We start from the raw sequence: 16,967 nt of genomic DNA, 5'->3' as shown, positions 1-16,967 counted from the left end.
GGATTTGGGTACTTTTTCAAAATGTCCATAGATTTCAATAAACTTACAGTGTTTGAAGATAATGATAGTGGAAAGCTTCCCTTCAAATATTACTTACTGAGGTGCTGTAGTTTTATAGAAATGAGTAAAACAGTGTTATGAAAATACGTTTGTACATGCTTTTTCATGGCATTGTTTTACTCATTTCCCCAAAACTACAGCACCTCAGCACGTAATATATTCAGGGAAGGTTTCTACTATCATTATCTTCAAACTGTGTAAATTTAGTGTTACAACTCTGTGGACATTGTGTTTTTTGTCCTACAAAAAGTACATACACCCTTTAAACCTACTCGCAATACAAACTTTTTATTAGAAGCCTACTTTACTTCATAGGGAGCCGTTTCTCAGAATGTTTTATACTACCAACAGCTCTCCATTTCTCGTTACCAAGTAAGTTTTTTGCTAAACATTTTTGTGAGTTGTTACCGATAGTGTCCAGTTCCTTCAATGTTGCATAAAATTCAATTGTCACACAATCAAAGGCAAGCAGCTACATACCTGGCTTATTTTGGGCCTTGCCTCCACGCGTTTCCGCCAGTTTATTCTTTTTCTGTCATTTATATATAACTGCCTCTAGCTACCAGGCAATCTCGGTGGTCCGGTTGGCATGACACTGCTCTAGAATTGCAAGGATCGTGGGTTCGAATCCCACCCGAGTAAAAATTCCTGTGATTTTTGTTTCACAGGACTCGGAAAAGTACTGAGTATACAGTGCTACACAAAAACCAAAAAATTGATATTCTTTATCCCCGATGCAAATTTAACATCTATTGAAACATTTTTATATACCTGTATGTATTACTATAATATTGTGGAAATGTTTTGTGGAAATAAATTTAAATTGAATTGAATCACCATGAGAGGAAGAACAAAGAAGTTTCACGAAGTATTTGATTAATTTAACACATAATTTATTAGCATTTGAATGCCAGTGAAATATATACATTATATTATTATGTACATAAATGTACAGTAATTGTACACTGTTTACAATAACATCAAACAAAAATTAGATTTAATATTTAAAATATTTTGTTAAAGCAGCACAAACAAATTGAATGTTGTTGGTAAAACTCTCAGCTCACTATACAGTCATGTATTTCAATTTAAATCCCTAGAGTGGATGGTTTATAGCGGACGGCTACTTAAAGAGGATGGATATTAGAATTAAAAAATTAATATAGGTATTACAGGAGAACAGTAATAAACGTCCGAAGATATAATTACCACAACAAAAAATTAAGATAAAAAAAACAAAAAAATTGATGAATGCTAAAAAACAATTACCGTAGTAATTGAGACAGTACACTCATGCAGACATCATAGGTAATAGACAAAAAACCAGGGCCCCATTTCATGAGCTGCTAAGCACAAAAATTTGCTTAGCATGAAAATTTTGCCTTGATAAAAACATGATTACCAATCCAATTTCCATTTGATTTTCTGGATAAGCAAACAACAGCTGAATACCAGTAACAAGCAATATGCAACAATTGGAAATTTGGTTGGTAATCCTGTATTTATCAAGGAAGACATTTCATGCTAAGCAAAATTTTGTGCTTAGCAGCTCTTTGAAATTGGGCCCAGTTCAGTAATTAGAAACATGGAACCCCCCATCATTGTGTTTACCTTTTTTGTAAACATTGGACTCACACAAGTGATTATAAAACATTTCTTCTTTTTTTACTAGTTAGTTTCTTGACAATGCATCAGTTACAGTTAACAAGCATGCTACAAAATAAATGAAAACATCTTCAAAACAAAATAGTTCATTACAGCCTCTAGAATCTCGGTGGTCTAGTTGGTAAAACACTGCTCTAGAATTGCAAAGGTTGTGGGTTCGAATCCCACCCGAGGAATATGCCTGTGATATTTTTCCCCACAGAACTTGGGAATGTACTTGAGTATATAGTGCTAACACAAATCAGTGTAAGGGTGAAACCAAAATTAAATTTCAACTACTAGTTTTCTCAAAACCAACATAAAACAAGAAACCCTCCTACCAAGGCCTCTTACAACATCTTGCAAAAGAACTTCCCTATTCCAACATTCATCTTTGAGAGGGCAAGGGCAAGGCCATTTTCATTTCGCAAAGGGCACTTCCATTGAATATGTTAATGTCTATGAGAAACATAAGAAGGGGCACCAAGGCCATGACCAGGGGCAACAGAGGCAATGGCCTTAGTGTAATTTCAGGCCTACAACATCAAGCAAAAACCTTTTGCCTACCACCAAAACAATCAAAACTTCAGAAGGGGCACCAAGGCCAAGATACGGGGCAACATAGGTCATGGCCTCTATGTTACTCCTAGCATGGAAGTCCAGCAAAACCTTTTTCCTACCACCAAATCAACCGAACGTTGTTCCTTTTCAAACATAACGCAGTAACACATTCCCCATTCCAACGAAACGTTTCTTGATTCTGCCATCTCACACAAAACCATTTGGTTGATGACCTGTTCTCCTCAATGGCGATAGTTTATTCGTGCATTGCTCCGATCTGCTGAAAGTGTTCTCGTTCGCAGGGAAACGTTTCCGTCAGAGACTGCCCTCTGGCGACAACTTAGAGGACGGTGACCCCGATAACCTGAGCCCTATAAGTAAAAAAAATATTAAAAATGTTCAGGACATTACAGAATTTGTAAGAAAAAACCTTGTCTAAGATCACAGATTTACATAAAACTCACAGTCTTAAGATTATAGTGTCAGTAAAAAACATCCCTTGAAATATTTCTGTCTGAAATGACATTGAGAAATTAAAAAAAACCTAAAAATTCCTGTTTGGAGTTTTTAGCTCAGTGAGCGCTTTACACAGTTTGGTTAGACTTTTAAGACCCAACACTTATACAACAATCACTGATTCAAGATAGAACATACAGTATACAACTGTTGCCACATAGTCTACACTATCTCACCAAGACAAAAGGATTTGAAACTTTTTATGGTGGGATTGAATACAATCAAGTGAGATTTGCGGAAACACCATGTAAATTAACACTCTCAATCATTGTCTATGAGCAGTGGTAAAGAACCAGTGGTATGGCAAAATTTAAATCAGTACACTCTGGTTGTCTTGAAGATGGTCAGAGCATACTAATTGAAACATCGAGCTTTCAAACCATTGGTTTTAGCCGAACCAACAAAACTCGTTGAGTTAATCTGGAGGTCCTTGGTTTGAGTCACACTCTAGTTAATTTTTCTTAGTTCGATCCCTAGTCAATAAACATTGTGAGTATTACAAACAAGTCACACACTAACATTAAAGAAAAGAGTAATAAATTCAGTCTCTAACCATTGCCCAATAATACACCTTAATTTTGTGTTTCATGACAGCGTATCTAGGCCAGGAAATCTCGTGCACCAGACCAAAGTTCTGGTTTGCCAAAGTTCTGGTTTGCTTTAGCAGCAAAAAAATGCTCAACAGTTTCCTGCTTAAGCAATAATTAGCAGGTACCAGTCACATGATGTACACTGGAATGGGTTAATGGTTGGTAACCTTATTCTAATAAGTAGGGGGCCTATAAGTTTGTTGAGTGGTTAGTCATAATTTTTTGTACTTAAGCCCGGTTCATACTTCCTGCGAATGCGAATGCGATACGAATGTTGACGTCACAAATTCGCAACAAATAATTCGCAGCAGTTCAACATTGTTCAACTCACTTGTGAATATCGCTGCGAAAGGAGGGTTGTGATTCGCTTCGCATTCGCATTCGCAGGAAGTTTGAACCAGCCTTTTAGCAGCTATATAAAACTTGACCCTAGTGGCTAGGTCATCAGGATGTGGGTAAATCTCATTTTAGTGGAGTGTTGGCTCTGAAATAAGCTGCTTTGGTCTCGACGTTTCAAACAGTTTCTCCCGAAGACAAGGAGAGTATATTGTTCGAAACGTTGAGACCACACCTTCAGCCAATTTCACGAAACGCTAAGATAAATCCTACCTCAAGTTAGGACGAGGGCAAGTAACTCGTCCTAACTTAATAGGATTAATCTTAAGGTGTGCATGCTACAGTGCAAGATTGGGACTCGTCTTAAGTCCTAAGATTAATTTTAAGTAAGGAAGAGTTTGGTGAAATAGACGAGAGCTCTTTTTAGAGCCAACAGTCCCACAAAAGAGATTTACTTCTGGCATATTATTGGTAAACAGTGAAAGACCAAATAAAGAAATTACTGAGAAATATTAATACACCATTAACCACTGAACTCATTCTGACATCTACTCTAGTTTTACCGGTTACGATTTTGACATTTACAATTAATTATTATATTTCAATCTCACCTCGTTTTAAGTTCTGGCATTTCTTTTGGAACTCTTTTTGGTTGGAGTAAACACAAATTAAAACTCAAATGTGAGCTAAGTTTTAAAACGGTGTCAGTGCATTTGGGAGTTGGAACAATTCAAAAGGAATAAGGTATGTCCCATGTAAAAACACTTCCTCCTTTCTGTCTCTCTTATATAGTATCTGTCTCACTTTCAACCATACAACATTTTTAAAAAGGCATCAACTCTTACTTTTCAAAAAACACAATGCTTCCAACTTGTGGCTTTTGTTGCAAAGATATGTGTGCAAGAAACGTGTAAAAAAATACTAACAAAGTGAAATTTCTAAAATTTGGAACTTGTCACTTTCATGCTTGTGAATTAATAAGCTAATGGATGAAACCCATGCCTACGCATCCTTATGGACTGTAAAGGGCTGGGGGAACCATACTTCAGTCCAAGGAGTAGGGGCAACATGCCCCTGATGGCAGTTGATTTGGGTTGATAGCCCAAATCGGTTGTGTAACCCTCAGCCTTGTAAACTATATTACATTCATCATCATTCACAGTGAGTAGGGATTCATGTAATGACCAAAAACTTCATCTACGATGGCCGAGTGGACGAGTGGATAAGAACACCGAGCTCAAGCTCTGATGCTTCTGTTCAGCAGAGTGTGGGTTCGAATCCCGGTCGTGACCCTTGTGTGTCCCTGAGCAAGACACTTAACTATAATTGCTTCTCTCCACCCAGGGGTAAATGGGTACCTGTGAGGGCAGAGTTGGTTCTTGGTTTAACCGAGTAGCGCATATATTGCGCACAGGCTGTATACTCCCCAGGGAGCTGAGATGGTTTAAGGAATGTCGGAAGTGCTTTGAGACACCCCTCGGGCGTGAAAAGCGCTATATAAAAACGGTCTATATCATAACACTTTAAACTCACCTGGGGTGGTGGTTTTGGCTGGATCATCATATACGGCTGCATACCGGCATTGGTCTCGGATGATACAGCTGTAGAGATTTTTGAAAAATAATGGTATTTTGTTAAATAAAAAATAATAAGTTTGCTATTGATTTGGTTTTACCCACTGTACACCTTTGCACCAATGTGTGTGATTTTTTTCACACACCTCAGGAAAGTTTCGAGTATACCCCTACTCAAAACTTTCCCTAGCTCAGTGGGGAAAAAATCACATGCAGTTCTACAGCAGTGACTTGCCAACTAGACACTGCTCTAGAATTGTAAAGGTCGTGGGTTCGAATCCCATCCGAGTAAAATGTCTGTAATTTTTTGCACAGAGCTCGGGAAAGTACTGAGTATACAGTGCTAACACACATCGGTGTATATGGGTTAAACAAAAACTAATATTCTTTATCTGTTTAATGAAATAATTGCATCGGGAATATAGAATATTATTTTGAGTTGTTTACAATTACACAGATACTTACCGCTTTCCTATTTATTTGTTAAGTAACTTATGTATTTATTAATTCGGGTTGTGAAGCCTGGGACTTTTAGAAAAACTTGATCACTAGACTAGCCAAGAACCATGTAGAGAGAAGGCAGGGAAGGAAATTTTAGGTTTAGATGTGGGAGGACCCCCCCCCCCCCCCAAGGGTAAATTCACACACTAATTGAGTAAGGACTGAAAACCCAATCAACACAGTGCCCCAGTTGGCATGAATATGATGCCTAAATGTGCTGGAATTGTTTCCTCCATCATTCAAAGTTTCAAACTTGTCTTACTTCTCAGCTGTGCGTTGAGTTTATCAAGAGACTCCAGAATCCGTTGCTCTTCCATGGATAAAGCAGTTACTGGCACTGTACAGAGGAGGAAAAAATAATGACATGAAATTCATTTGTATTTAGTGTTTTAATATTCACAACCTTATGGGTGACACGGTTGGCGTGTGTGTAAAGCGCTCGCCTCTCACCAAGGTGACCCCGGTTGGATTCCCGTCCAGGGCCATATGTGAGTTGAGTTGTGCGCTGGTTCTCTGCTGTGCCGTGAGGGTTTTCCAGACCATCCGGTTTTGCTCCCTCAGAAAAAATCAAACACTTTTGATCTTGGCTGTGCTCCGTTGTCATAATGGGTTGATGTGGCTGGCAGCCAAAGGCGCCCTTGAATGCCTGCTTCTCGAACAGGTTGTAGCTGAGCCCTTTGCAATTCAGCTCTTATAACTGCGAGTAAGGATGACTAGCCCCCAAAATTATTATTACTATTCTGGAGACCGAAACAATAGAAGCAGTAGGTCTCAATGGCGGTATTCTAAAGACAGGGGTGTTCAAACCTGGATTTATCTGAAGGCCATTGTGACTGGTTGCCCTTGGTTGACCATGATGCCCCTTTGAAATTGTTCCATAAACTCAAAGATTTGTATGTAAGCCTATGTATATATAATGAATAGGGTAGATGGCCTTTGCTTTCGATCCAAACTGGACCTTCTTCAGAGGCATAAAACAAGTACAAACAAATACATATCCATTTATAGAAAAAGAGGGGGGAAAGGGATTAAGGGAAAGATCCAGAAAGAAGCGGGAAAATAACGGCACTGTACAGAGAAAAAAATAATGACATGAAATTCATTTGTAAGCCGTAAGTATATACAGTAGATATGTTCTTTTTTAATAACACCCGTTTCAGACTGGCACTCCAGAGTTGCGTTGAACCAGTTTCTGAATTAAGTACATGAAAAGTTTGACATCTGCTACAATTTAGGAGCAACTGGACACGCTAGAAGTCAAAAGATCAATTGTTGCAATCGCTTAGAACAACTCTGAAGCACCTTTGTTTCAGACGTCATGAGCCGAACCCAAGTTCGCCTGTCTGAAACCAAAATTTATTTGGGTCGACCTAAAGCCACTCCTAATCTATTTGCTTTTGGGCAGCTCTAGTGCCTGTCTGAAACGGGTATAAGTTATTTTATGATGTTGCAGTGTTATGAATCTTTAACTGAAAACTTTGTAGCTAGCCCCTGGGCTACCAATGGGTTGTTTTTATTAATTAAGAAACAATAACAAATTGTCCAAAGTTCCAAGCTACATATGTTTACCTTTCTGATTGTATGCATGGTTCTTCTGCTCATCTAGAGCGGCCGCCATTTCAGATTCGGAAAGATTCTCTTGAGCCAGGCGTTCTGCTTGCTGGAAAGCCAACAGACTATCACTCACTAAAAAATATATCAAAGAGAGAGAGCAAGGAAAATTGTTATTTTTTTATGGTTATGATTACAAGTTAATAATAACAAGTTCTTCAAAAGCACATTTTTAATGAATGTGTCATAATGGCCCTGGGGTTGATTTCACAAAGAGTTAGGAATCGTCTTATCTCGAGTTAGGACGAGTAACTCTTCCTAACTTAGGATTAATCTTAAGGTCTGCATGCTACAGTGCAGGGTTGGGACTCGTGCTAAGTCCTAAGATTAGTCTTAAGTTAGGAAGAGTTTTGTGAAATCAACGGCTGGTTATCGGACCAACTTTCATTAATCTTTCTCAGCTTCATGTGGAGTATACAACCCCTAGCTACCCATTTATACTCCTGGTTAAAAATAACCAATTATAGAAAAGGATCTTTACGTGAAAGCTTGGGAGCGCAAGTGGGAAGCGTGAAAGCTTGCGAGTGAAAAAGCTGCCTAAGATATAACATACATTTATATTTGGTTTTGAAAGCCCTGCTCTGCAATCTGAGGTGTTCCATAATATGATTTCATCTTCATTTTCCAATGAATTTGAAGTTATAAAAATAAAAATAAAATAAAAAATTAAAAACGGAAAAATTACATCCATGTGTTACCTTCCTGTCCATGTCCCTGTGTGTGCCCAGCGCCAGCCCTCATGGGTCCCTGGTTGCTTGCCGTCGGTCCAGCATGATGGTTGCTACTTGACGGGGGACTTGGTTGAAACCCTGGTACTGGCCCCGTGTACTGCTGGTGGTTCCTTCCCTGGTAACCCGGCCGGAGATTCCCAACCGCTGCGCTGTGCTGTCTCCGCTGCTGCAAGAGGGCGGTCTTGCGCAGCGAGGCCGCGCTTGAGGCGCTGTTTGTCCTTAGGCGTGGGTAGGTGTTGTACTTCTGCTGGTGGGTCAAAGGTTGTTCCGCGGGCGACTGCGTGGTGGACTGCGTTGATACCCTCAGATTGGCTGTTAAGCGGTTCCCATCAATAGACTGCTTGGATACGGAAGCTGGTTGCCTGCTTGATGAGGTGTCTGACGCTTGATCATCTTGGGTGTTTAGGCAAGTCCGGACTTTATCCCATAACCAGTTGATCTCGTCGTCTGTGGGTGTTTTGTCAAGGCGTATCCCATTCTGGTATACCCTCCCATCCTCTGCGTAAGCTGGGGTGTATTTGTTGGTTTCCTGGGTGCCTCTAACGCTCCCTCGTGGAGGGTTTGCAGGCTCTGATTGTTTCCCCGGAGAGCCTGGGTTCGTTCTCCCGAGAGGCGGCTTAGAGGGATTGTGCGGCATCATCCTTGGCAGTAGAGTGGGTTTTCTTGGCGGTGTAACACTAACAGCACTCGCAGTATGGCGCTTCCCGTTTGAATGCGCCTTCGTCGAATCATCAGCAGGCCTCGATGGCGTTGGTTTCGGCTTCTCGACTCTAGATGCTTCACTTTTCTCCGTCGCTGTTTCACGGTCCTCGGACCTCTCTTCGACCTCATCAGCATACTTCACATCGGTCCATCGAACCGACTTACGATCACTCTTGGCAACCTGAGTCGCCCGTGATATTTCAATACTGTCTTTCACCTTCATGACACCAAGCTTGACCTTCTGCGACGTCAGGCCAGAACCCTGACCCCTTTTCAAAATGCTTCTGACAGTTTTTTCTGCGTTTGCTGAAGTATCAGTCTTACCATGTCCCTTAGTACTGTTCGCTTGAGGCTTCTTTTCGTTTGGCTGAGACTCGTTGTGTGATGAGTGCTCTCGTAAGTATGAAGAGTCGCTGTATTTAGCTTTGATCTGGTTAAGGTCGGGATCATTGTGTTTGGATCCGGTGTCCCCGTTAGCGCTATTGTACCTGGCGTTTGCAAGCACTGTACTGAAAGCTCTGTTGGGTGTCATTGCGGGTATGTTTGGCTTGCCTGAGATATACTCAGATCTCTGCTGTGCAGTATGATGGTGGTATTCTACGGGGGACTCTGGAACCCTGGCTGGATAGTTGGTTACGGCTGTGGCTGTCGTCCGAGCTGAGTAGGGTCTCTGACCAGACGTCGCACCGCCCGGTCCGGTTGCGTACATCCCTTGGGAGTGACTTGCATCGTGAAACTGTGAGGCATCCGACGGGGCTTGCGAAACCCACGCTTGTGACGCCCTCGCTGAGTAAGGCGGGTGCTGCATGGAACCTTGGAGGAGGGATGGTTTGCTGTCGACGGGGTCACGGACGAAATCACTCTCACTTGTCTCTTCGATGAGGAGCTCTCCATTGCTAAACCCTCCATTCTGGGGACCGTTTGGACCAGTGTTTGACGTAAAAAGACGATTATCAGAAACTGCACTCCTACCGGTGTAGTTGAACTCTCTCGGCTTAGTATCATTATTCCCATAGGCACTTCTAGTTTGGACGGAAGATGAATTCACACCTGTTTTGGTACTAAACTCATCATTGGTTCTTGCTTTTCCACCACCATGGACCGACGCAGAGCTCCCTCCGGCTGAAGGTTTCTTACGACCATCGTATCCCAACGTCTTCTGAGCATTCTGCTGTTCATCTTCAAGGCTGTCCAAGCTTAAGACACTACTGCTTCGCTCCATCTCCTCCCCCTGCGACGGTAATGCTTCATTCAACACAGCCTGGTTGAACTCATGCAGCGCAGCCTGCTGCTGTTCCATGAGCTGTCTCTGCTGTTCATGCAATGTCTGTTGATACGGAGACGTCCCCACGGCATCTCGGTTGCTGTTGCTGTTTGAAGTCGCCGTCGCCCGTGTCGCGTACCCGTGGTAGATCTGCCCTTTGTTTTCAACCACTGTGTTCCCGTTGCCGTCAACCTGTCTCCGAAACGGAATGTCTCCGACATAATCGACTGGGTTATAAGCGTCACTATATCCCCCTCTGTAACTAGTGGTATAGTCCGTCTCACCGCCGTAACCACCTCCCCTGGCCGGTGCTGTGCTAACTCCAACCATGCGTAGTGCCTCTTCCAAAGCTGGGGCCAGGTTGCTGTGGTTACCTACACACAAAAATTAACGATCCATCAATAAAATGCACTAACTGTACACAAGAATTGTAAATAAATAATGGACTTTACATTATAAATAAACAATGGAAAATCACTCTTGATTTCAATGTCATAGAGATGTTGATAAAAATGAAAGCAACGAGAAACTCAAAAGCTTCTGCACCCCAGCAAGAAGTTTTTTTGAAGGGAAACTTTCTACTATTATCTTTAAATTGTGTAATTTTTATGTAAATTTTCTAGATGTTTGTGTCTTGTGTCGTACAGGTACCCAAATGCCTGTAATCAAGCAGCTCTATAAAATAGACCCTTCCCATGAAATATTTAATTAACACATAGCGAGTGCGCACTAAAATTTTGGTTGGCAAAAAGAGGGAACATCAGGTGCATCTGCCTAGTGCATCTCTCAATATGCCAACCATAGGGTATGTACGATTACGTGATTGTAATGGGGGACTTTTGGGACGCTTGATGGCAGCAGACTTACCAGGTAAAATCCATTGTTCTCCACAAAGTGTGCATGCATCAGAACTACGCTAACAATGGAAATTTACCTGGTAAGTCTGCTGCAACTTAGCGTTCAAAAGTCTCCCATTAGCATATTTTTCATGGGAAGGGTCAATTAATTCTTACCATTGTTAAGGCTGACTGGTCTACTGTAGCCCCTTGCTACATTGACACCATCCTGTAGCCTTGAATCTTTGTAGGATTTGCCTGAAAAGATTTATAACAAATACAAAAATCATCACATATGGCGGAAACAAATTCATAAAAACACAAGTATTCCTAAAATCAGAGTAGCCCACTAGACATCTTGGTTCATCAGATTCCTGATATTATTAGTTGTCCCCCTAGCTTGAGGTTCTTGGGGGGGGGGATACTTAAGATCCTTTTCTCATGCTGGCCCTTACCTTTGGATGCTTTGGAATTCAGCTCCCACTCAGAATTCGTAGCCTATCTACCCTTAGTGGTTTCAAACTTGCCCTCGTACCCCATCTCTTCGAGAACAGTAGTTTGGCTTAGTTTCAGATGTTGTTTTGTATTGATAGTTGTTTTTATGCTGTTTTGAAACGATGCTTTGTTATTATTTATATTCTCTTTATTCAAACAAACTTAAAAATCTTTTTTCCAAAGTCATTAATAACTTCATCTGAACTCACAAACCTAAACTTGCTCTTCTGTTTTGGGTGATTCATTCTGAAACCTCTAGTATCTTGGTAGTCTAGTTGGCAAGACACTACTCTAGAATTGCAAGGGTCGTGGGTTCGATATTTTTTCATAAGACTCGGGAAAGTACTGAGTTTACAGTGCTAACACACATCGGTGTATGAGTAAAAACCACAATTAATATTCTTTATCGCTGATGCAAACTTTTAACATCTCTTATATTCATAAGAACACACAAACCTGAACTTGCTCTCTCTGTTTTGGGTGATGACCCCTTCTGAAGTCTCTGGTATCTTTGCGTTGCTTCTTGCTGCCTCTTCCGACGTTCTTCCAGTACCTCCTGACGTCTCTTGGCCTCCTTCTGGGCCTCAAGGCGCCTCTTTAACTCTTGAGCTCTGTAAAAAAAAAATCAAAAGAGAGGGACTCGCAGAATTAGGGACAGTATTCTTTGTTACCTTGTAGGTTTAACAAGTAAAGCCAAGTCCATACTTCCTGCAAATGAGTAGCAAATATTTATGTCACAGGGCTGTTTTCGCTGCAAATGTTTTGCAAACTATTTGTTGCGAATTTGTGACATAAAAATTTGTATCGCACTCACATTCGCAGGAAGTATGACCTAGGCTTAAGAGAGTCCCTGAAATGGACTACACTTGCATGGCCTGGCACAAAAAAAAAATTGACTGTATTTTGTTTGACAGCTGGGTAATTCCATGTAAAATCAACCAATATTCAGAAAACGGGGACAAGACACCTCTCAGATTTGGCTGAAATTCATTTTGAACACTCATTATGTGTATAATGAAATTTGCCAATTCATTTCGGAATTAAGGTTACACCCCCTTCAAGTGCATGCCATTTGCCTTGTATGTTCGCCATTTGTTGATTTGACATGGAATGACCCAGCTAAAAGATTCCAAACTCTCACCTTCGTCGTCTGTTGGTCTCCAATGAAAGTTGACGGACTTTGTCTCGGGCTGCAAGTTGCTGGGCGTGGCTCAGTCCCTCACTGATGGTGCCAGACCCATTGAGTTTGTCCAGACGCTCCTGCTCAAGGTCCTTGAACTTTTGACTGGGGATCATTATCTGGTCAAGGAACTTTATTTTTTATTTTGTTGAAAGGTCACGAGAGTGAGTGATTAGTTAAGAAGATGAAAACAAAGACACACAATATTCATGTAGTTCTGTAAAAAGGAGTTTATGTCAGTTTTGCAAATAGCTTGCGCCTCCGCCAACCTCCACTTAATCTCATGCACTGCATTAACCCTAGCGTGTTTGTAATGGATTTATGTTTTTAAACCAAGGCCATACGATGTACATAAACATTGTATGTATTTTGTTTTTTACCCTAACAGTTACACCTATGTGTATTAAAGGCAGTGGACACTATTGGTAATTACTCAAAGTAATTATTAGCATAAAATCCTACTTGGTGATGAGTAATGGGGAGAGGTTGATAGTATAAAACATTGTGAAAAACGGCTCCCTCTCACGTGACGTAGTTTTCGAGAACAAAGTAATTTTCCACGATTTTGATTTCGTGACCTCAAGTTTAGAATTTGAGGTCTCAAAATCAAGCATCTGAAAGCACACAAATTTGTGTGACCAGGGTGTTTTTTCTTTCATTGTTATCTCCCAACTTCGATGACCAATTGAGCTCAAATTTTCACAAGTTTGTTATTTTATGCATATGTTGAGATACACAAGTGAGAAGACTTGTCTTAAATTACCAATAATGTCCAGTGTATTTAAAGACAGTGGACACTATTGGTAATTGTCAAAGACCAGTCTTCTCACTTGGTGTATCTCATCATATACATAAAATAACAAACCTGTGAAAATTTGAGCTCAATCGGTCATCGAAGTTGCAAGATAATAATGAAAGAAAAAACACCCTTGTCACACAAAGTTGTGTGCGTTTAGATGGTTGATTTCGAGACCTCAAGTTCTAAATCTGAGGTCTCGAAATCAAATTCGTGGAAAATTACTTCTTTCTTGAAAACTATGGCACTTCAGAGGGAGCTGTTCCTCACAATGTTTTATACCATCAACCTCTCCCCATTACTCGTCACCGAGAAAGGTTTTATGCTAATAATTATTTTGAGTAATTACCAATAGTGTCCAGTGTCTTTAAGGACTGCATACATGTACTCTACAAGAAGCCACTATTATATTATTATTATTATTCTTAATCCAGCAGTGATGACCTGTCGGCTGTAAAGTATCTCCTCTGTCTGACATTGTACTCTAATGAACAAATGCTCTTTGTCATAAAAAAAATAATCATGCTTGAAATTTCAGACTTGAATTAATATTAATAATAATAATAGCTTAAAATTCTTAGTCATGTATTCACATTTCAGAACTGGTAGAAATTATTATTATTAATATTGGTTTATTTAAAACATCCAAACTTGGCAGCCAGAGGCTGAACTGCGTTTAAAATTACAGAGCATAAGAAAATATATATACTATTTTTAAAATGACAGAAAAACATTAGGATATAAAAATATTTATTTAAGTACAAAATATACAAGATATTCAAAGACTAAAATACAAAAATACTTTCCACTAGGGAGGCATAACACACCTCCTGCTATAGACTCTGTTAAGTGCTACTATTCATTTAATATTTTAAAAGAACATAAATAGAAGCACGAAATAAACATCTGCACTACAAGAGCATGCAGCAGGAGGCAAGTTCAAAATAAATAGCAATATCGCTTTTGAAACATGAAAGGTACTGTGACAGATGCTGCAGTGAGAGGACAATTTACTGAATAGAAATTACACTTCCTCATTGAGTACTCTCCAAGCGTATGCTGCCTTTTAACAAACCATCATTATATTGTGCTCTTCAACTTATTAAATTTATTAATTTTTTATGCTTACCAGATTAAGATCACCAGCCAAGAAACCATGTCACATTTACAATTTGTGACTGGCATCCTGCAAATTTCTACTAAGCAGGAAATTGTTTCAACAATAAAGTGTAAAATGTTACTTAGAGAGGTAACATTTTATGCTTGTAGGCCTAAACATGTAAATTAGTTCTATGAAAATGGGCCCTCATCTAACTACACATTTTTTAGGGTTTTTGAGTATTTTTTTTGTAATCGCTAAGCGGCCTTGAAACATAAAACTGGAATGATGGAGTGTATTGCTGCCTAATGGATGACTGAATGACATGACGTCTATGTATCATTACAATGTGACGACTACCCTAGACACTGATAAAAAACATCGTCATGGTAACGAACCACTAATTGCCTTGTCAAAGCCTCCGTCATAATTATGAAATAAATGCACAAAGATGGATTCCTAGCTCATTAAAATGAATAATGATGACTATTGACTAATGTTGGTTTTATGACTGAATTATTTCTTTGTTTGCCTCAAGAAATTTAATTAAATTCTACAAACCGACTGAATAAATAATACAAGAGCAGAGTTTTAAAATGTTGCTGGTATTTGCACACAGAAGGCATGGAACTACTGTGCAAAGCATTCGTTAAAAGTAAGTAATTCTCGCCTGAGAAAATGCAAGTTAAGAGAGCTCTGTCAAAATGTTTAGATGCTCTCGTCTTATATCTGAAAAATAATCAAAAATACATATTTTTCAAAATGTATTGTTCCATTGTCTCTGTGTCTATAGATTTTCCTAACAAGAATTTGTCCAACAAAAAAAGGTTCTCATGTGAAAAAGTGGAAGTAGATCTAATTTACATTACATGTACATGTAGATGAGAACTCCCCTTTCTCAAAATCTTCCTCCAAATTTTTTGGGGAAACTGTTTTTCTTCAAAAAAGTGAGTGCATGCACACAGGATAACCCAGTTGCCATGGTTACAAAGTACTAAGTCAGGCTGAGAAAGTGTACTGATAAATGTTACCTTGACAGTTGAATGCCATAATTAGATATAATAATAGCTCTGTAGAGCAATTCCTGGGTGGTTACCATGGTAACACACTTGTCTCATCTCACTAACAAAGACTTACGTACGTGCAAGGATATTTTATGGCTTTTTGTTTTTTTAATGCTAATAAGAATAAAAATTGTATGAGGAACAACTTATAACGCTGTGTGGATAAAAGGGATAATCTAGGGATAAAAGTAGCTGGAATTATTATATTATTTATTTACATAAAATGTGCTTACATTTATTTATTTAAAAAAATATATCAATTTGTGTCTTCTTATAATTATTGTTATTTTTAACTATGATTTTTTTAAATTTTAATAATGTATATTTCATCATACTTATAACACTTAGCGCAAGCGTCTATGAATAGAAATGCAAATAGGAAACAAGATGTGGTGGATGGAAAACCCCAATGGGGAAAAAAGCATGCAATACCGGTAGCGGTACTTAAAGTTTAATAATGGAACAGGCCTGATACTTCACGGCGGCAACGAAGGCGATTGCCTCCGTGTCCCCTGGTCATTGCCTTGGTGCCCTTGAAATACTCCAGTACAAATTTGCAATTTCATCATAGGGTGCCCTTTGATTGATTGATGTTGTATTGTAAACATCAAATATGTATTTCAGAAAAGTTTCTGTATCCTGCCACCACTTTTTCATTTGATAAGAAATAAAATAGTATCTCATTTAACTAAATCATTTGGAAAAGTTTCCGTATGGCACCACAACTTTTTCATTCGATATGATTTTCAGTATCGATATGAAATTGAAAAATAGTATTAATTTTGCCGGTCCAGTAACACATTCAACATCAACACTTTAATTTAAAAAGTTTAAATTAATTTAAACAAAGTTCATTTAATTATTTGTTTGCTGGCACATTGTACTATTGTTAAAAAAGTGTAAACACACCAAAGATTAAAAAGAATAAACAAAGTTTAGCTTCCTAAAACAGAACATGATCAGACCATGGAGGAACACGAACATGTTCCTCCATGATCAATCTAAGATTGACAAACGTTAGTTTAAATTTTATTCGCATTACCGGACAACAGCGGCCGCAGTCTAGTGTCGTGAGTGGCAGTGGCGAAACGGACGGAGACTGGCGGCGCTCTGTACGGCAGGGTTTCTGACCACACACGGCAAGTTGAAACCAAACGGGAAAAAAGGATACGAATATGCTCCCCCAGTCAGCATCTTGTTCGTCTAAAGAATCCACCGATTTACTGCCGTCGTACAGTCGAGCATCACGGCCTGTTCGTGTCTCTTTTCCTCGTAATTTGTTGACACAAAGTGCAAGTCTCTCCTGCCATAATTTACGACTCGTTAAAAACAATTTTATTTTTTAACGATTGACGTCCATGTTGACTGTTTCCACAACTATGCTATGCTAATGAGGATGACGTCACT

At 39.5% G+C, this 16,967-nt stretch overlaps 1 protein-coding gene across 1 annotated transcript; it reads right to left on the bottom strand.

Annotated features, from left to right (window-relative positions):
- Nucleotides 1–931: 931 nt before the first annotated feature.
- Nucleotides 932–16,929, bottom strand: LOC139947070 (uncharacterized). The gene is made up of 9 exons (XM_071944904.1): nt 16,732–16,929; nt 12,563–12,706; nt 11,878–12,032; nt 11,104–11,184; nt 8,092–10,464; nt 7,352–7,468; nt 6,045–6,119; nt 5,241–5,308; nt 932–2,636 (listed from the first exon to the last, which is right to left on the bottom strand). The coding sequence occupies exons 1-9, from the start codon at nt 16,752–16,754 to the stop codon at nt 2,508–2,510; spliced, it is 3,165 nt and encodes a 1,054-aa protein (XP_071801005.1). The 5' UTR covers nt 16,755–16,929; the 3' UTR covers nt 932–2,507.
- Nucleotides 16,930–16,967: the final 38 nt, after the last annotated feature.

This window comes from Asterias amurensis, chromosome 14 (assembly GCF_032118995.1).
Source record: "Asterias amurensis chromosome 14, ASM3211899v1".
Classification (NCBI taxonomy): domain Eukaryota; kingdom Metazoa; phylum Echinodermata; class Asteroidea; order Forcipulatida; family Asteriidae; genus Asterias; species Asterias amurensis.
The sequence above is the reverse complement of the archived record's forward strand: the minus strand, read 5'-3'. Positions and strand labels throughout refer to the sequence as shown.

Bases quoted from the DNA above. Each gene is read 5' to 3' on its own strand.
- LOC139947070 (XM_071944904.1), bottom strand. From the start codon at position 16,754: ATGCTGACTGGGGGAGCATATTC. The intron at 11,185-11,877 runs GTTTGTGTGTTC...AAATCTTTTCAG, and splicing joins AACAGAGAGAGCAAGTTCAG to GCAAATCCTACAAAGATTCA. The intron at 5,309-6,044 runs GTAAGACAAGTT...AAATCTCTACAG, and splicing joins ACTCAACGCACAGCTGAGAA to CTGTATCATCCGAGACCAAT.